This window comes from Hylobates moloch, unplaced genomic scaffold (assembly GCF_009828535.3).
Source record: "Hylobates moloch isolate HMO894 unplaced genomic scaffold, HMol_V3 SCAFFOLD_6, whole genome shotgun sequence".
NCBI lineage: Eukaryota > Metazoa > Chordata > Mammalia > Primates > Hylobatidae > Hylobates > Hylobates moloch.
In genome coordinates, this window is record NW_026652281.1 from 147,937,006 (window position 1) to 147,957,301 (window position 20,296).

The following is a 20,296-nucleotide window of genomic DNA, read 5'->3' on the forward strand; positions in this document are numbered from 1 at the left end:
AGGCTGGCCAGGCTCCAGAAGCTCACTAAGGAAGTTGGTTTGGGGCCAAAGGCATCTATGGTTCATTGTACACTGAGGCCCTCCCCTTCCTGCCCCTCCATTTGCTCCCCTTCCTTTCTCTCTCTGGGTCTCTCCCATCCCGGCTTCTAGACTGGGTCTAGGCAGGAGCTTCGCCATGATGTCAGGAGGGAAGGAGATGCCTCTGGGCCTCTCACCACAGCCTCAGCTCTCTCCCTGCCCCTCCATCTGAGTCCCTCCTGGCTCCCAGCTCCCTCAGGGTGCAAGGCCAAGCCTCCAAGGAATCCCTCCCCTTACCTGCATGGCTGGAGCCAAGAGTGAGTTTGGGGCCGCTGGCTATGCTGAGGGGATGACCCATGACTCAGTGAGCACTGTCCAAGCACTTCTGTTAGGAGGTTTGGTTGGCCAGGGAGGAAGAAGGCCTCCCTCTCTGGGATGCTCCTGAAAGGACTTTGTGGGGAGTTAAGGAATCCTCTGTGTGAGGGCGGGATGGGGGAAGGTGGAGGGTTGGAGAAATCCAGCCCAATGTCTCCCAGTCTCCCCGCCTCCTCCTCCTGGGCCCCTATCCTCCATGCTCTTGGCCTCTATGAGTCTTTTTGAAAGTTCCCAGGCTGGAAAGCACTAGGTCCTGGGATGTAAAAGTCTCTTTTAATGTAGAATAGGCCTTCTGTTGATCCCAAAGATGCTCTTAAAATACACAACAAGAAATCGGAGTTTTACACACGGTCAGCTTCTCATTTTATAGATGGGAAGCTGAGGCCTAAGGAGGTGAAGTGGCCACTATAGCCATTCCATTGCACCAGGATGGAGGGCTGTCCACCAAATTCAGGGTCACCCACTTTATCTGACTCTCATGGGTCCTTGATCTCAGGGGTCTTTTCTGGCAGAGGTCTGGGAGCATGACTGAGACATGATCTCAGAATCAAACCCCTGGAGGCAGTAGCTATAGCAGGAGCTGACAATCTCCAGAAACTCAGGACCAGACAATCTCCAGACACTCAGGACCAGTCAGTGCCCCCACCAAGGATGGGGCTTTGAGAGGCTCCGCCCACCTCTGTTTCTGCACAGCAGGTTCAGCAGCTCCATTCTTCCCCAGAGAGCCACTCCATCTGAGGGTGGCTGCGTGTCCACATACGAGGGGACAGGGCTGAGGATGAGGAGAACCCTGGGGACCCAGAAGACCGTGCCTTGCCCGGAAGTCCTGCCTGTAGGCCTGAAGAACTTGCCCTAACAGAGCCTCAACAACTGCCTGGTAAGGAAACTGCTGGGCCTCCAGGTGCCTGGAGAGAGGGGAGGGAGGGAGATCCAAATACAAGCCCTGCTGGGACCAAGGGAGGGGGCAGGCCTGGACTCTGCTGATCACCTAATGTGCGTCAGGGAGCACCACTGCAGGACGAGCAGCAGAGCCGAGATTAGAGCCCCCGCTGTCCTCACTACAGCCACAGTCGTTGACCCCTGTGCACCAGCTGGCCAAGACCAGCAGACACAGGGCATGCGCCGCACCACTTTATTTTCTGGGATTTTCTTAAGGAGGACCCGTGGCAATAATGCCTTTCCTCACCTTAACCTAATTCTGTCTCTACTCCTGCTTTCCAACAAATGATTCTGTCTATGCTGAAGTGACAAGGATAGGAAAACAGTGCCTGCATAGGAAGGAAGCTGGAGGTGACAAGTTGGGGTGGGGGGTCACTGTATTTACGTGGTAGAAATTCTGGGAATAGAGTAGAAATGGGAGTAGAAACTTGCACATACTGGAATTATTTCTGCTTCCAACCTGGGAAGTTTGCAAAAGAGACATAGAGGCCAAGAGCACGGAGTATAGAGGCCCAGTAGGCCAAGCTAGGAAGAGGCCAAGCTAGGGAGACTGGGAGACATTGGGCTGGATTTCTGGTTTAGAAAAAGATGCCATCAGCTCCCTATGTGAACCTAATGCCCTGTGCCTGACCCTGTCCTTCCTGAGGTGGTACCAGTTAGCTCACACTCTGAGTGGCACCTGGGGTGTATATAGAAATAGAAAGAGCTTGAGATTTGGGTTCTATTAGTCATAGTGGAATCACTGAATTCCCATGGAAGACGCTGAAGGCAGAGGAGAATGAAAACTAGTGTTTATTGAATCTTTTCTATTCCCATTTGTCAGATGGGAAAACTGAGACTCTGAGAAGTTACATGACTCCGGTGTGTCAGAATCCAGAGCTCAAGGTCTCCTCTACAAGTGGAGGTAGGAGCTTGGCCAGAGATGCCCTCGGGGCAGGATAATGCATAGGCTGCCCCTACTCAGGAGCCTCCTAGGGCCTCCTGAGCACTATGTCCCTGCAGATGCAGAAGGCTAGGTGGTTCCAGTCAACATCTGTGTTGCAGCTTTGGGGACAACGCTTAGGACACTGCCCTCTGGTGGCTCAGTACCTCTCCACTAAATTCCATCTCCCAGCACCTGTACCAGAACTGGTGGCCTGAGCCTCCATTGAGGCTGGCCAACACATAAATAGCCACTTAACAATTGGCTCTTCTACCACAGGGGTTGATGGCATCAGCTGCACTTGTCACTTGGGATGTGCTGCGGATGCAACACTCCATCCCCCAGATGGGTTTGGTATAAAAAGGACAAGATTCAAGTGGAAGCCAGTTCAGCTTGGGGGTGCTGAAGGCCCTCCTCCTAGATGCAGGGCAAAGAAAAGGGACTTGGAAAACATTTAAATCATGCCACTTAACTGTGTGACCTCAGCTAAATCCCTTTGCAAATCTAAGATTTGACTCTAAAAATTAACACCTTCTGGGTCAGCAGCCATGAGAATTAAGTGAAATTAAGCACCAGACATGGCTTCTAACAATGCATGGGCATTTAGAAGGCTTTTTTCTTCTTCTCTTTTCTTCCCTTATAAAATAAGACGTGTTTAGCAACTTAACTAAGCAAACAGCGTAGGATGGGATTACATTTCTGGTTCTAGCCTGGGTGAAGCTTCTCAGATCATGAGACTCCTTAGAGGAGGTTGAGAGGCCCAGGGCCAAATGTTACATCTTCCTAACAGAGGTTTGGCCACTGGGAAAGCACTATTCAAGAGTAGTCTTGGAACTGAAGACTGGATGGTTCCCCAACTCACTTGATCTAGGGCCATTTCCTATAGGAGGAGGAGGAAATGAGGAATATGCCGAAGTGGAACCATGTTCATTCAGGCCAGACCAGGAGAAAGACACAGACAGCCAAGGGCTAGTGGGAAGAGGCTGATAAGCATGTGGGAGAGAGGCCGTGGGCAAGCCTCCACATCTCTGTCCAACATTTGGAGGGCCCCCACTCTCCTTTGTCCACCTGGCAAATGCAACACACTCTTCAAGAATCAAATGACCTTTTCTGTGTCTTCCCTTTTGACATTGCCCCATCCTCCTTGCTCTTTTGCATACCAAGTATCCCCTGTCCTCTGCTCCTGTTAGAGGGGGCTATGGGGAATGTTCATTCACCAGTCACCTGTGTCTCTTCCTCACTAGATGGGTGCTCTGGTGGTGCCTTTCATATGCCTGGTTCATAGGATAAGCTCAATAAACCTGTGGAAAATTGAATGAGGCAATGGAGGGCATGGGAGCTGCTCCATGGACCCCCTTAAACTCGATGCTTGTACAGGGAAAGGACAGGGATTGGGGAGATGGACTAAAGGAAGAGAATGTGAATACGATCGTTGGTAGATTTATAATGTTGATTTTATAGCCGGTATTTTCAATGAGTGAGAACAAAAGAGCTAACATAACAGAGAGCAGAATGATAAGAATTTACCTGTGTGCAAAACTGTTCTTCACTGATTTTGTAACAGTAAAACTTTGGAAATAACAGCATTCACAGTAGAAGATGTGTTCTAGAAATGTTGGTACATTCAGACCATGAGACACCTTGCAGCCATTAGAGAGAATAAGGCGGATTATAGGAACTGACATGGAAGGTGTCACTGATACTGCAAAACAGCATGTTTCATGGTGCACTCATTAAGAGGACCTGGGTCAGCTTGCTTAGTTGCACTTTTCTGCCCCTCATGTGCTACTTAGCCTTGGAAATATTCCTTATCCTCTCTAATCCTTAGTATTCTCACCTGTAAAATGGGGAGAATGGTAGTCTGTACTTCAAAGAGTTGTGAGGATTCTAGATATGCGTGGCGCAGTTGTAAGCATGCATTAAGTGTTCAATAAATGTTTGCTATAATTATTAAGTTAAAAAAGTAAGCAGCAAAAAGCATGCTATTGCCCCAATTTTGCTTTTTAATCTTTTTGATATAGAGATATATATGTATGTTGTGTATCTGTGGATAAAACAACTGTTATCAGTAGTTATTTCTGAAGTATGAGACAGAGGAGAAATCAGGGGGGGACTTTTTGTTTTTGTTATGTTTTTTTAAATAGACTTCTTTTTTAGAGCGATTTTGGGTCACAGCAAAATTGAGCTTTCCCTACACATAAAACCATCTTTACTGTCAACATCCCACATCAGAGGGACACATTTGTTTTCATCGATGAATCCATATTGACACATCATTGGGACTTATACTTTTAACTTCTGACTTGTTGCCATTTCTACAGCGAAAGTAAAATAATATTAATGAATAGCTGAATCACACCCTAAGCTCCAGAACGGCCAGATTCTAGAAAGTGGCTTGTTTCACAGGGGTTGCCACAGAGAAGGTAATCAACCCAGGGCTGCCTGAGAATGGGGCCTGAGCCTGAGCACCCCCATTCTGCTGTCACCAGCATGACAGGTCACAGGCTGGCCTGCCTGGCTGCCCCCTGCTCCCTCAGAGGGACGCCTGACAGCAGCTCCTGAATCTGAGGAGGCCACGCCCCTGGGCCATGCCCCACCGATGGTCCTCACGTACACACCAGCTGGAAGGCTTCAGGAAACACAGGGACAAGGTCTAGGAGGTCACGACAGCAGCAAGGATCCTCGGGTCAACTAAGGCCCAGGCCCCAGCCTGCTCTGAAGGAAGAGAGTACCGAGGGGAGGCAGCCAGCCCTGGATTCCAAGTCTCCCCTGGCACTCACTAGCATGATGTCCTTCCCACGCACCTGTTTCCTTGTCGTAATAATATAGGGATTAACCCGCCCACCACACAAGGCCACTGTGAGGATGGAGTGAGCTCTGTGGGACAGCCCCTAACTCATGACTTCCTGACACTGGAGGCTCTCAGGTTTTTGTTTCCTGTCTACATGACTGACCCCACAAGCCTAGACCTGGGGATAAATAAAAGAATGTCTGGCTTGGTCAAGGTGAGTATAGAGTTGAGAGTGTCCTTCCTGGCAAAGCTGGGACAAGGACAGGGCAAGGATAGCCTTGGCTCCCAGCAGATGTGGCCCAGAGGATAAACTGGCTATATTTCTGGTGCTGATGAACCACTCTCCAAACAAGGTCCCAGTCTTAATTTGGGGTAGATTTAAAACATAATCCTGGGCCGGGTGTAGTGGCCCATGCCTGTAATCCCAGCACTTTGGGAGGCCAAGGCAGATGGATCGCTTGAGCTCAGGAGTTTGAGACCAGCCTGGGCAACATGATGAAACCCCATCTCTACCAAAAATACAAAAAAATTACCCAGGTGTGGTGGTATGTGCCTGTAGTCCCAGCTACTCAGGAGGCTAAGGTTGGGAGCATCTCTGGAGCCCGGGAAGCTGAGCTGCAGTGAACCGAGATCATGTCCCTGCACTTCAGCCTGGATGACAGAGTGAGGCCCTGTTTCAAAAAAATAAAAATTAAATTAAAAAAAAAAACCATAATCCTCCAAAATGAAGTCATTCCTGGAGGGAACACAGGGAGAAGGAGCTGTAACTGAAAGGTATGGAAAGAGGCTGCTTCCTATGCACGCTGAGAAAATACTGCACCGACCACCCATCAGAGAGAGAGGCTGGCCAGGAGCAGGTGAGCCTGTTGCACGGCCTTCCACTTACCTTGCACCCTCTTTCCCAGGTGATTCCTACTTCAGCCCCTTGGTGTGAGCAGCTTCTCAACATGAACTACAGCCTCCACTTGGCCTTCGTGTGTCTGAGTCTCTGCACTGAAAGGTGAGCTTTGCTACCCCCAGAATGGCCTCCATTTGCATTGCTTTGCATTCAGGCATGTGGTGGGAGGGGGCAGCTCTTCCTGTTCACCCACAGCAAGGCAAAACCTGGTCCACTCACTTCCCTGGAGCACCGAACAATGAAACTTCCCACCATTTACTCTGTTTACAGAACATAAGCTTCCAATATGGTCATAGATGGATGAATGAACCCTTATGTTTTTAAAGAAGACACTTGGAGGATTTCCAAATTACCATGATATTTGATCTATGGCAAATGGGTAAAAAAATGGGGATATTAACTCAATAGCTGAAAACTAAGAGATTTTTCTGTAGGAATGTCACTGCTGGTACATGGGCAAGGCACATACACCCACACACACGTGGGCAAACACAAGCTCAAAGGTGTGTACACATGTTGATTCACACATAAACAAGCAAACACAACAAAGCCCATTTCTTTTCCAGGATGTGCATCCAGGGGAATCAGTTCAACGTCGAGGTCGGCAGAAGTGACAAGCTTTCCCTGCCTGGCTTTGAGAACCTCACAGCAGGATATAACAAATTTCTCAGGCCCAATTTTGGTGGTAGGTCATCGTCTGTGTCCAGGACATCATTCAAAGGGAAGAAAACAGAGACAATAAGCAGTGGAGGGTTTCGGGAGGTTTTAGTTGACTCCATTTTCTGATCTGCAGCCTGTTAAGGATTGGCAATGATAGATGAGGATGGCCACCAATGATTTTTCACACTGCCTGGAAAAAGGCACCCAGCCTCTCCACCTGCAAGATAAAGCAATGCTCTTCCTCACTGTGATGGTTGCAAGAGCCTCCTAACAATCACTCACACACTGTCCTCCTCCTGCCCCCACTTCCAGGGTCATTATTCAATGAATGCACCATGCGCCACCAGGCTACCCCACCTGGTCTTCCCCCTCCAGCCTGCCCCCTCTCAGCTGACTCCCCAAACTGCCATCTGGATGCCTCCTGGGTCATTGCCCTGTTTGGAACACCTGTATGTGTCCCAGCATCCTCGCGTAGAGTCCAGGCACACCAGGCCCTTCCCAGCCCAGCCTTTATCTGTCTGCCATTCTCATCCACCCAAGTCCCTGCTCCTTCCCCTCCTACAATGCTCCCCAGTGTACTCAGAATGCTCCCCGACATCCTTGGCCTCTCCTGCCTCTATGCCTTTACAGAAGCTGTCTTCCTGGAATTGCTTCTTTAAACTTGACTCCCTAGGAAAATATCAATTTTCCATCATGTCTCAGAGCAAACGCTGCCTTCTCTGAGAAGCCTCCCCTGATTCCTCCAGGCCCCTTCCCCTTTCTTCACACTTCCTTGTGAACATGCCTCAAAATCATAGCCATTCCCATTATGCTATAACTGGATTCATGTCTGTCCCGGCTCCAGGCTGCAGCCCTAGAAGGAGTCCGACCATTTCCCTCACTATCCCCCACAGAAGCTCAGTGCGTGACATATAACAAATTGCTGATTAATATCTGTTGAAAGAATAAAGCAAGGAGGGAGGGAGGGAGGCCAACTACACAGATCTTCATAGCAGAAAGCAGCAGAAAGCAACAGAAAGAGCCTTGGCATTTAACAAACCTGAGTTTGGCTCCTAGCTCTCCTGCTTGACAAGTAGTTTACCCTTCTGTGCCTCACTTTCCCTTTGTGTAAAATGGGGACATCCATCTATCTCACAGGGAAGACTGAATGAAGTGAAGTGTGTAAGCCTGAGGCACAGTACCTGCCCCATCAACAGAGTGTGGGTTATTTTCCTCCCTTCTCCTCTTTGCTCCTCCCCTCAGATAATAAAACTCTCTGGTCTGATCTAGAATTCATGTGGTAGTCCAGATCCTCTGGGCAGCAGACGCCGAGAGCTGATGACTTCTTCCAGCTATTTAGGGGGGCTATGTCTAGGAGGGAGAATGGGGCAGCAGGAGAGGCAAGCTAGGAGAGCTGTCAGACCTGCAGGTCTGGCCCCAGGGAAGGAGAGAGGGAAGGAAGGGAGGTTGGGTGGAAGTGTCTTAGATGGTAGGGCAGTCCTCAGTGTGTTTGGAATGACCACCAGGGAGTCCTTGAGCTACAGCTGCATTCAGAGGAGTCTCCCATCTCTGTGCCTCCCAGGAACAGGCCGCTTTGATATCCCCACTGTGTTCAGTCTGTGGTTGGCTGTGGCCCATGAGAAGTGTGGCCTCGGAGCAAGTGTGGTGGTAGATTCCAAAGCACAGCAGCCAAGGCCCTCAGTCAATCACACCTGCTCAGTTGGAGATGGGAGAGATGCATTTTCATTCAGATTTGAGACACAATTAAGATGTGAGATCCTTACATTAAGGAATCTAAGGAGGCTTCAGTATCCCCTGGTTTTCCCAGGCCCTACTGAACACGTATGACAAGCATGTGAGTCTGCACACCCTGGTTAGTGCCACTCAACAATTTCTCTTGCCCCCCAAACCCCAAACAATTAAGTCAGAATACACCCCTTCTTGTTTGCCTACTCACTGGCCAACAAGGTGCAGGGTCCCTGGGCAAGGAGCTCATTCTGAGAACAGGGAGCCTGGGGTAGGCCTAAAGGGATGTGATGCCTCATCCCACGTGGGGTGAAAATGGGGCATGGAGTCTTCAGTTTAAAAAAGGGCACAGCACAACCCCATACCCCTTGTTTTGTGCCTCTTGGCACTTCACTCCTGAAAATCCCTATACTTGCATGGCAGGCTGGAGGCCCACGGAGGGCCATTGCTCTCTGTAATATCTGTGCACCCAGTTTCCAGGACCCCAAGTCCAGAAGAGACAAGACCTTCATAGGATTTCTCACGGACTGAGCTGGACAAAGCAAAGGTTTGTAAGCAGGCAGTAGTGAACACTACCCAGGAGCTGGCTTTGACCTCGTTCCTAGGAGAAAGCTGCCCTCTGGTGGCACAGCTTGCTTTTATAACTCAAGGGGAAGAAAGAGCAAGCTCTGGTCCACTAAAAAAGCCAACTCTGAGGCAAAGCCTAGACTAGACTGTGTAGAAATAAACTGGACAGAAAGCACAGTGGGACTGGAGCTCTCGTGTCTTTTCCATTCTCTGCATTCTTCAGGGAGGGCAACTAACACGGATCTATGGCACTTAAAGTAGATGCCGTAACCGTGCCAACCCACCTCTCAATGGTTGGCACTTGTCTTAGTCTGTTTTGTGCTTCTGTAACAGAATACCTGAGGCTGAGTATTTATAATGAGCAGAAGTCTATTGGCTCACAGTTTTAGAGGCTGAGGAGTCCAATATCAAGGTGCCAGAATTTCGCAAGGGCCTTCTTACTGTGTCATCAGATGGTGGAAGGTGAGAGGGTGAGAGAGAGGGCAGGAGAGGGCTGAATCTGCCCTTTTATCATGGCACCAATTCCACCATGAGGCTTAATCACCTCTTAAGGGTCCTACCTCTTAACACTCTTACAATGGCAATTAAATGTCAACAAGAGTTTTGGAGGGGACAAACATTCAAACCACAGTGGCTCTAGTAGCTCTGTTTTACAGGTGTGGGACTGTAGCACAGGCCAGGCCCAGTGGCTCATGCCTATAATCCCAGCACTTTGGGAGGCCGAGGTGGGCAGATCACCTGAGGTCAGGAGTTCGAGACCAGCCTGGTCAACATGGTGAAACCCCGTCTTTACTAAAAATACAAACGTTAGCTGGGCATGGTGGTGGGTGCTGCAATCCCAGCTATTCTGAAGGCTGAGGCAGGAGAATCACTTGAATCCAGGAGGCAGAGGTCACAGTGAGCCAATATTGCACCACTGCACCTCTAGCCTGGGCGACAAGAGGGAGACTCCGTCCCAAAAAAAAAAAACAAAAAACAAAAAACTGCAGCACAGAGAAATTTGAAATTTGCTCAAGATCACAAAGCCGTTAGGTGGCCTGAGTGGAATTCAAACACCTGTCTCTGACTCCAGGCTTCTAGTCTCAGAGCTGCACCTCGCTGCCCAGAGGGGCAGAAAGCCACTTAGCACCACACGGCTTCAGCACCTTCCAGGGTCTGCCCTAAAAGATCTCGCCCTTTTCCACCAGATATTAACATTCAAGTATTGTTTAATTGCATTGGCTCTAACACTTCATTTTCAAATTCCTACCTATATCCTATGGCTTAGTTTCCTTAGATTAATAAGTAGTTTGCCTTGCCCTATTCCTACCGATGAGATGTTTTTAGGCTTCTTTTGAAATCCGCCTGGCCTCTTCCTGGTTAATGCATTATCACAGTCCCCTGAGGCACCCCCAGGGGTTATTTATTGCAAGTGAATGCTATTGCATCTATTAGCCTGGTGAATAAAGTTGTCCCTTTTCCAAAATTAGCTAGGATTACGGAAGAGAGGGGGAAGGGAAGGGAAATGCCATTTATTGAGCGCCTATTATTACATGACTGATGGGCATGATGCTGGGAGCTTTGTACAGATAACCAATGATGAATACCTTCAGGATGTCCGGCTAGGCAGGCACTTCTCTTACACTCCCTATTGCCGCCACTCCACAAAGACAATGTCACACGTCTAATCTCATTTAACCCTTCCCATGATCCTGTGACATCAGTATGATCTCCACTTGCAGGTAAGAGAACTGCAGCTCTGAAAGATTTAATAAGTTTTCCCAAATAAAGAAATGGGAGGTGACGGAGCTGGGATCTAGGTCCATGATTCCACATCTCCATATAAAGAGGAGTAAACTTCCCTGACCTGGCCTGGCTTCTTGAAGGTGGCTCTGACACCTCAGTCTCTAGAGATAGAACTGTCTCTCTCTGAAGTTCAGTCTTCCTGCTGAGACTCCAGGATTGAGGCCCAACAGTCTGCACACTGGACCAAGTGTGGAGGTTCTGAAATTCTAAATTGTTTAGGGTTCCAGGAGAGTAAAGGAAGAGAAGCAAAGTGTCAGGAGGTCAGTAAAAGCTCAGCCATGAGTCTTGAATGCCTCTTGTGGTAAATTTACTTAGCCAAGGGGGGGATAAAACAACATCTGTGCGCAATCAGATGACCAAATCTGTTACATTTCTAAACAATTAGTTCCTTGCAAATGCCATAGGAAAAACCCTCCATGTAAGAAGTGGCAAATATCTCAGCACTATGTTCCTTATGCGTTAATTGACCGGCATGACCAACAGGGAGAAAAAAATACAAAATTAGCCGGGTGTGGTGGCACCTGCCTGTAATCCCAGCTACTTGGGAGGCTGAGGCAGGAGAATCACTTGAACCCGGGAGGCGGAGTTTGCGGCGAGCCGAGATCGTGCTATTATTGCACTCCAGCCTGGGCAAGAAGAGTGAAACTCTGTCTCAAAAATAATAATAATAATAATTAAAAAGCATTAATTATGCAGGTAGTCTCTCTTACATATTAAGATACCTATGCATGTGTGCATATTTTTCATACAAAAGACAGGCACACCATACACAATGGTTACTCTTGAGAGGGGATAAGAAAGTTTTTCTTTTTATATTTATAGAATATTTAAATTTTTCTAACAAGCAAGCATGACTTTTGTAATTCTAATCTGTTTTAGAATGCACTAATGTAGTATTAGGACAGCTCATGTTTGTGTTTCCATTCTTTCTTGTTTTTTTTTCATCTTAGGAGAACCCGTACAGATAGCACTGACTCTGGACATTGCAAGTATCTCTAGCATTTCAGAGAGTAACATGGTAAGCGCTGTTCCTTTGTACTCCACCCAAGTAGTCCCTCTCCATGTGTTTAATGGGGATATGCTTTCTAGCCACTCAAAAAAAAAAAAAAAAAAAAAGAGTGGCTCATGGCCCTCCTCCATTTGGAATGGCAGAAGCTAGAGTGCTATCTCCAAACTCAAGACAATGGAAGATTCTTGTAGAGCAGATTTTCTGAGTATCAGGAAGAAAATCGGTTCAAGAGCCAGGAGGAGAAAAACCAGGCAATGAAGTGGATACACTTGGTGATGGATAAATTTTGGGGAAAGGAATAAAAGTGTAGTAGGCAAGCCTGGCCATCACATGGTCTTTTATAACGGGGGAGACAACCCAAGGAAAACTGACAGCTGATGCTGACAACGACCCTCTTCCTTAAGAGAACATATCGAGATGGGCAAACTAAAGGCAAACTAAAGGCAGTTTGCCAAGAGGGCATGCCGTGCATTCCAGATAAATCGTGGACAACCTAAGCACTTAGCCCACCACAAAATTCAACAATTTGGTGGGGCCTTAGTGATCAGTGCAATGTGAGCTGTCAACGCCAAGTAAGTTAAAGTCTTGAACATGGGGCTCCCTTCTGGCAGTGGGAGCTATTATCTAGAATAAACAAGGCGATTTGTTCTCTTATTGCAATATGCCACTAACCCAAGACTGGGGTAACTGGAGTGACTTATCAGTTACCCCAGTCTTTGGGTAGTGGCATATTGCAATTAGAATGGCAACTTTTTTCACCAATGTCTATGTACTCTTGCTCTAAGTGGAGGTGGGGAGGGGAGTAAACCTTGACCACTTTTCTCCCTGTTTGGTGGGGTTCTCTCACCCACTACCCCCATCCATTTCCATACCCTGCCTCCCCCTCCCAGGACTACACAGCCACCATATACCTCCGACAGCGCTGGATGGACCAGCGGCTGGTGTTTGAAGGCAACAAGAGCTTCACTCTGGATGCCCGCCTCGTGGAGTTCCTGTGGGTGCCGGACACTTACATTGTGGAGTCCAAGAAGTCCTTCCTCCATGAAGTCACTGTGGGAAACAGGCTCATCCGCCTCTTCTCCAATGGCACGGTCCTGTATGCCCTCAGGTACGCGGACGCCTGTGACCTCAGGGCTGGAGGACACCAGCTGGGAGAAAACATGCAGATGTGTCTTGGGTAGTTGTGACCAGAACTCAAATAGCCACTGTAAGGTCCCATGCCTTCTTAGATCCTTGCCCCCATAATAGAAGGTCCGTCTCTCCGTTCATCATCTACCAAATGCCTGCTCCGTGCCAAGCCTCATGCTGGCCATAGGCTAGAGCTGAGTAAGACATTGCCCTGTCCTCAAGACACGGACACGGAAACAAAGGAGGTCCCTGGTGCTGGGGCCCAAGTTGGGGAGTAGGTGAGTGGTTTGGGGGTGATGTTACAGGATGCTTTCACAGGATTCTGAGCTGTGTCTTAAAGGGTAAAAGGAAGTTAGCAAGGGAAGAAGTAAGGGCAATGGCAGAGACAACAGAGAGGTGCGTGCAAGGAACCTTCCTTTCATGGGGCCCAGTGGAGCTGCGGCAGCTCAAGAACACAACTCTACTTGTCTTAGTCATGTTTGTAGAGACAACCAAAGTGCAGTGCCCCAAAGTCTCTGCCACCTGAAGCCATGGGCTCCCCTTTGCCCTCTCCCCAAATTCCTGAAGCTGAAGTTCCCTTCACCCAATTGTTAATGGAGCCGGGTTGGATGGAACGGGACTCATCCCTGCCTGTGCAAGGGCTGTGCAAACCTAAAGCTCCCAGAGGCCTTGGGGAGGAGGCCAGGAGCCAAATATTCCTGGGGCTGATGTTTAATCTTAAGTAAGAGTCTGAAGTTATAAAACAAGGGTTGAGATAACCAATAAACTGAATTTCTGGACACGCCTCAACTGTGCTGAGTTTTGCAAAGACCATCTCAAAGCCCAATTCTTGTTTCATGAAACATAATTAGACTTATCTTTTGACCTCAGTTCCAATCATCATTAATGTTCCCCTTCCCCATGTTCCCACAGCAATGTGTGAATGTGGGTGTGTGAGTGTGTGCATGCATTTGTGTGTACACGCATTTGTGTGTACACGTGTGTCTGTCTGTATTATGGCACACAGCATAATCAATATTGTGTAAGGATTACAAATAATGAGTGATGTTTTAATAGCCTGGCTCTAGAATCATAAAGATTTTGGTACAAGTCCCTGCTCTGTCCCTCAGCAGCTCTGTGACCTTAGGCAAGTTACTTGACTCTCAGAGCCTCAGTTTCATCAGCAGTAAAATGAGAATTAAAATATTTCCTACCTAGTAGAGCTGTTCAAGGTGGTAATGCATGCAAAGCCCTCAGCCCAGGGACTGGCTCACAGTAAGCATTCAGTAAACCATAGCTGTTGTTTGTCTCTGTCTCCCTAAAGGGAGTGTGAGTGAGCATCCTGGAGGTGAGCACCGTTCTGTAATCACCTCCATTACCCCCAAGTACCTAGCACAGTGCTTAATAAATAAGGATGCTGAATAAAAATGTATGACACTGAAGAAAAAGGAAGATAGAGGCCTGGCAAATGCAATCTCCACTGTGAGGGCTTAACTGACCTTTAATTGAATATCTCTGGGGTTAAGCCCCCAAAGCCACAGTGCCTGGGGCCCCCACTGCCTCTGCATCCTGGTTCCCATGAGGAGGCAGGGCCTCGTGAGAAGAGCACAGCCAGGAGACCTAAGCTCCAGCCTCAGTTCTGCCACTCAGAGCCACGTGAGCCTACACGAGTCCCTATGCCTGCTGTCAAGTGGTGACGACAGTGACGGTGAACACTGTTCTAGGTCCACCCAGGTCTGTCAGGAAGATTAAACTTGAAAACTGGATGCTAAAGCATCTCGAGCCAATGCATCTGTCTGTTCTGTGATACTGCCAGAAGTTTTGCCCCTTGAATGGCCAGCATTCCAACTTCCTCTACTCTCGACCCAGGTTTAACCAAGCCTCATGCACGTTCCTTAGCACCCAGAACCTCAAGGATGCTTTAGTTGCAGACTCCAAGCTACATGTTCATTTAAGAGTTCAAGTGAAAGTCTTCTTTGGGTGGGCCTTGGAAGGGAATGTGAACTTTCTATAGCTTCCTCATAATACTGTTTTTGAACCCATTTTTCCTTCTTAGAATCACAACAACTGTTGCATGTAACATGGATCTGTCTAAATACCCCATGGACACACAGACATGCAAGTTGCAGCTGGAAAGCTGTAAGTATACATCCTACAGGCTCCTGAGATGATTTTCCTGGGTGACTTAGGTCTGCGTATTCATGAAAAGTATCTCATACATAGTGACCTTTCTTTTCTTAATGTTGATTCATTGTGGATTCAGCCCTTCTGACTGTACTTCCAGACAGATTTAGAGACTTCTCGAAGACATGCCTAATATCTTTTGGGGAGAACAATTATGCATTAGTACCAGATATCTCCACCCATGAGTGGACAAGAAAACCAAAGGAAATGCTTTAATGTAGTTGGTGGTCTAGGCCAGGGGTCAGCAAACAACAGCTGGTGCGCCAAATCCAGCCCATCACCTGTTTCTGCAAAGGAAGTTTTACTAAAGCACAGTCATGCCCATGTACTTACATATTGTCTGTAGCTACTTTTGCACTGCAGTGGCAGAGTTGAGTATTTGTGATAGAGACCAGATGACTCATAAAGCCTTAAGTATTAACATTCTTCTTTGCTGCAGAGTTTTTTGTTTTGTTTTGTTTTGTTTTGAGACGGAGTCTCGCTCTGTCGCCCAAGCTGGAGTGCAGTGGCATGATCTCGGCTCACTGCAAGCTCCGCCTCCCAGGTTCACGCCATTCTCCTGCCTCGGCCTCCCGAGTAGCTGGGACCACAGGCGCCTGACACCATGCCCGGCTAATTTTTTGTATTTTTAGTAGAGACAGGGATTCACCATGTTAGCCAGGATAGTCTCAATCTCCTGACCTCGTGATCTGCCCGCCTCGGCCTCCCAAAGTGCTGGGATTACAGGCGTGAGCCACTGCACCTGGCCTGCTGCAGAGTTTTTAACAGGCTCTAATAAGTTACTTCCACTTGAAATTCCAAGAAGGAGTGGTAGCACTTCCCAAACGTTTTAAACCATGGAATCTTCTTTCATGAGCATTTTGTGGGACAATCATTTTATAAAAAACATTTTGGTGACAACAAATATAGACTAGCCCCTGAGACCTAAACTTTTAATATTTAATTTATGCCATCTATCTGGTTACTAACTCTCAAAGGGTCTATGGTTCCAGATGAGTTCTATGACCATGTTCTTTGCCACCCACCCACCCTTACTCTCCCAAGATCAAATCAGCCACAGGTCCCAGTAGAAGCTGATGAAAAAGGTCATGGACTTTTCATCAATGTACTCTTCATTTGTCAGCAAGTGTGTCCAGGGCTACCTTTTTAGGTCTAGAAAATCACAAAGACTTTATTTCCTTTTTCTTTTTTTTTGTTTTATGTATATATTTTTATTATACTTTAAGTTCTAGGGCACATGTGCGCAACATGCAAGTTTGTTACATATGTATACATGTGCCATGTTGGTGTGCTGCACCCGTTAACTCATCATTTACATTAGGTACATCTCCTAATGCTATCCCTCCCCACTCCTCCCACACTTCCTGTGTTTCCCTTCCTGTGTCCAAGTGTTCTCATTGTTTAATGCCCACCTATGAGTGAGAACATGCAGTGTTTGGTTTTTTGTCCTTGTGATAGTTTGCTGAGAATGATGGTTTCTAGCTTCATCCATGTCCCTACAAAGGACATGAACTCATCATTTTTTATGGCTGCATAGTATTCCACGGTGTATATGTGCCACATTTTCTTAATCCAGTCTATCATTGTTGGACATTTGGGTTGGTTCCAAGTCTTTGCTATTGTGAGTAGTGCCGCAATAAACATACGTGTGCATGTGTCTTTATAGCAGCATGATTTATATTCCTTTGGGTATATACCCAGTAATAGGATGGCTGGGTCAAATGGTATTTCTACTTCAAGATCCCTGAGGAAACGCCACACTGACTTCCACAATGGTTGAACTAGTTTACAGTCCCACCAACAGTGTAAAAGTGTTCCTATTTCTCCACATCCTCTCCAGCACCTGTAGTTTCCTGACTTTTTGATGGTCGCCATTCTAACTGGTGTGAGATGGTATCTCATTGTGGTTTTGATTTGCTTTTCTCTGATGGTCAGTGATGATGAGCATTTTTTCATGTGTCTATTGGCTGCCTAAATGTCTTCTTTTGAGAAGTGTCTGTTCATATCCTTCGCCTACTTTTTGATGGGGTTGTTTGTTTTTTTCTTGTAAATTTGTTTGAGTTCTTTGTAGATTCTGGATATTAGCCCTTTGTCAGATGCGTAGATTGCAAAAATTTTCTCCCATTCTGTAGGTTGCCTGTTCACTCTGATGGTAGTTTCTTTTGCTGTGCAGAAGCTCTTTAGTTTAATTAGATCCCACTTGTCAATTTTGGCTTTTGTTGCCACTGCTCAACAAAATAAAAGAGGACACAAACAAATGGAAGAATATTCCATGCTCATGGATAGGAAGAATCAATATCGTGAAAATGGCCATACTGCCCAAGGTCATTTATAGATTCAATGCCATCCCCATCAAGCTACCAATGACTCTCTTCACAGAATTGGAAAAAACTACTTTAAAGTTCATATGGAACCAAAAAAGAGCCCACATTGCCAAGTCAATCCTAAGCCAAAAGAATAAAGCTGGAGGCATCACACTACCTGACTTCAAACTATACTACAAGGCTACAGTAACCAAAACAGCATGATACTGGTACCAAAACAGAGATATAGACCAATGGAACAGAACAGAGCCCTCAGAAATAATACCACACATCTACAACTATCTGATCTTTGACAAACCTGACAAAAACAAGAAATGGGGAAAGAATTCCCTATTTAACAAATGGTGCTGGGAAAACTGGCTAGCCATATGTAGAAAGCTGAAACTGGATCCCTTCCTTACACCTTAAACAAAAATTAATTCAAGATGGATTAAAGACTTAAATGTTAGACCTAAAACCATAAAAACCCTAGAAGAAAACCTAGGCAGTACTATTCAGGACATAGGCATGGGCAAGGACTTCATGTCTAAAACACTATTTTATTTCTTTTTTCTATGCAAAGCACTGTGATAATAAGAGAAACCTCACTCTCCATTGCAAAGGAAGTAGAGAGGCTAGTGAGGAAAGACTTCTTGGAGGAGGTAACAAAATGTGTTTTATGACCTCAATCTGCTGTTGCCCCAGTCTCCTTGACCAAACAACTTTTTTGTTAACAATAATAGTAATAAATGGGCAGGGCACTGTGGCTCATGCCTATAATCCCAGCACTCTGGGAGGCCAAAGTGGAGAGATTACTTGAGGTCTGGAGTTCAAGACCAGCCTGGCCAACATGGTGAAACCCCATCTCTACTAAAAATACAAAAATTAGCCAGATGTGATGGTGGGTGCCTGTAATCCCAGCTACTTGGGAGGCTAAGGCAGGAGAATCACTTGAACTCAGGAGGTGGAGTTTGCAGTGAGCCAAGATCGTGCCATTGCACTCCAGCCTGGGCAACAAGAACAAGACTCCATCTCAAAAAAAAAATATATAGTAATAAATATTATTTTCCCAATAAATACTGTAGCATTCATTTAACAATTACTTACTTAATCCATGTCTGGCACTATACTAGATACCTTCCAAACAATCCTGAGAGATATATATTGTTTTTCCCATCTTGCAGATAGAGAAATTGAGGTTCATTAGGATTTGGCAATTTTCCCAAGGGAAAGTGAAGTAGCCACACTGGGACTTGAACCCAGGTGGAATGGCCCCAAGGTCCAAAGTTCCCTGAACTCTAATAGCCCTTCCACTGGGCTGAAGAGTCACATAGGAAGTTTGTTCCAGTGGCTTGTTTGTGATCTGAGCTGCTTTATTTTTCTTGAGTATACCATAAAGTGCTTTTAAACAGTAATATGGGGATAATGAAAATCTTTTAATAACTCCTTCCCGATTTCTCCAGTGTCCATTTATTATCATCATTGTTCCCCAAATTGAGTTACCTTGTGACGCTTTTGTTGGATTCCCCAAATCCTGCCAGAATGTTCAACTGAATTGCAACCTGATTACCACACAGTGGCCCCAGACATATCCCTGTGCCAGTTTCCTTGCATTACCAGGACCAAGACCAGTGTTTGTCCTCTCCTGTGTCTGCTAAAGAAAGTCTTTTTTCTCATCCTAATACTTTAGTTTTATATATTGTCCCACTAAAGTCTCCAGCCAGTCTGGATGGCTGGTTGGGTTCCATCTGTCTATCCTCATTTAAATGCATTCAATTCATCCATTCAACCATTAAATGACTATTCTATGTGAGGTACTGTGGTAGATGTTTGTAATACACAGATGAAAGTAATGCTGCAGTCTTCGAGAACTCTACTGTCTAATAGAGGGTGCGGGACTTTAAATGATCATAACAGAATGAGTTACAACAATGAAAAGTAATAGGGGGGGTCAGAGTTTTCCTAGGGAAAATGTCACTTGGAATGAGACGTAGGGCATCAGCTGGAATGGACCAAGAGACAAGGAGTGGGAACTCAGAATCTGCTAAGATGCGGATTATGTACAAGAAGGAACACAGCAGAAGGAATGGCAAATATGCAAAGCCATCCTTCACATTTATCACACGTGCTTCCAACTTTTAAAAGAAATTGCTTGATAGATATAAAGCTCATACAGTCATGCCAGTAAATGGGCATCTAAACTGTAATCTGGGGATTTGCCTGTGATGAAGAATGAGGATTTAACTCTAAGTTGATGTGTGATGAATGAACTCCCTAGCATTGTTAAGTAATCTCCATTGTTCCTTAGTAAACCACTCCAAAATGCCCACCAAACTGGGGCACCTGTGATAGGCAAACAACATTGCAGATGTGATTTATTAAGGCATCAAGGTAGGGCTTGTGTGTGGAGGGAGAAACTATAGTCAAGCTCTGGAGAGCAGTGGGCACTCCTTACGTAAGGTCACAAGTGGGCAGCATCTGAGAAGTACAGCCATTATGAAGCAGAAGCCATTTTTCAGAAGCAGACATTTAATTAAAGACCCAGACAAACAGATTAATTATCTTATTGATTAAATGCATGCAGAACCTTCTTGAAGCAATACAGCTGTTTGGTGGCAGAATAAAACTTGAGGTTATCAAAAAGAGAACTCATTTTCAGTCCCACATGGAAAAAGCAATACCTTCCGTGTATCGTGGCTGGGCTCATCTCAAATCCCAGGAGAGAGATTCTCCTGGAAACTTCAGGCTCCGTTTCACAAATACCATCACCAGTGAGTGGAGGGAGCTTTCTCTGAATGTTTATTAGCAGCGTTTGGGTACAGAAAGCTCACTATGGGTTTTTTTCTAAGTACCATCTCTGGAAAAGAACTGATACCATCCCACAGTTTTCTTTATTCACCCAGGGACAGAGAGCCCATAATGTAATGACCGTGAGCATTTACTAGTTGTAAAGTCAGAGTGTCCAGGTAGAAACTTGTACTACCCACTTTCATAGATTTTTTTTTAATGTGGG

The 20,296-nt window shown here is 46.4% G+C and overlaps 1 protein-coding gene across 2 annotated transcripts in view; it reads left to right on the top strand.

The window, feature by feature from the left end:
- Positions 1 to 1,120: 1,120 nt before the first annotated feature.
- GABRP (gamma-aminobutyric acid type A receptor subunit pi) overlaps positions 1,121 to 20,296 on the top strand; it is a 30,354-nt gene continuing 11,178 nt past the window's right edge. For both annotated transcript variants that reach the window (XM_032158610.1, XM_032158611.2), the window contains exons 1-6: positions 1,121 to 1,270; positions 5,951 to 6,045; positions 6,510 to 6,628; positions 11,631 to 11,698; positions 12,580 to 12,797; positions 14,853 to 14,935. In XM_032158610.1, coding sequence (XP_032014501.1) covers positions 5,993 to 6,045; positions 6,510 to 6,628; positions 11,631 to 11,698; positions 12,580 to 12,797; positions 14,853 to 14,935 — 541 coding nt within the window. In that variant the 5' untranslated portion in view covers positions 1,121 to 1,270; positions 5,951 to 5,992. The remainder of the gene's footprint in view (positions 1,271 to 5,950; positions 6,046 to 6,509; positions 6,629 to 11,630; positions 11,699 to 12,579; positions 12,798 to 14,852; positions 14,936 to 20,296) is intronic.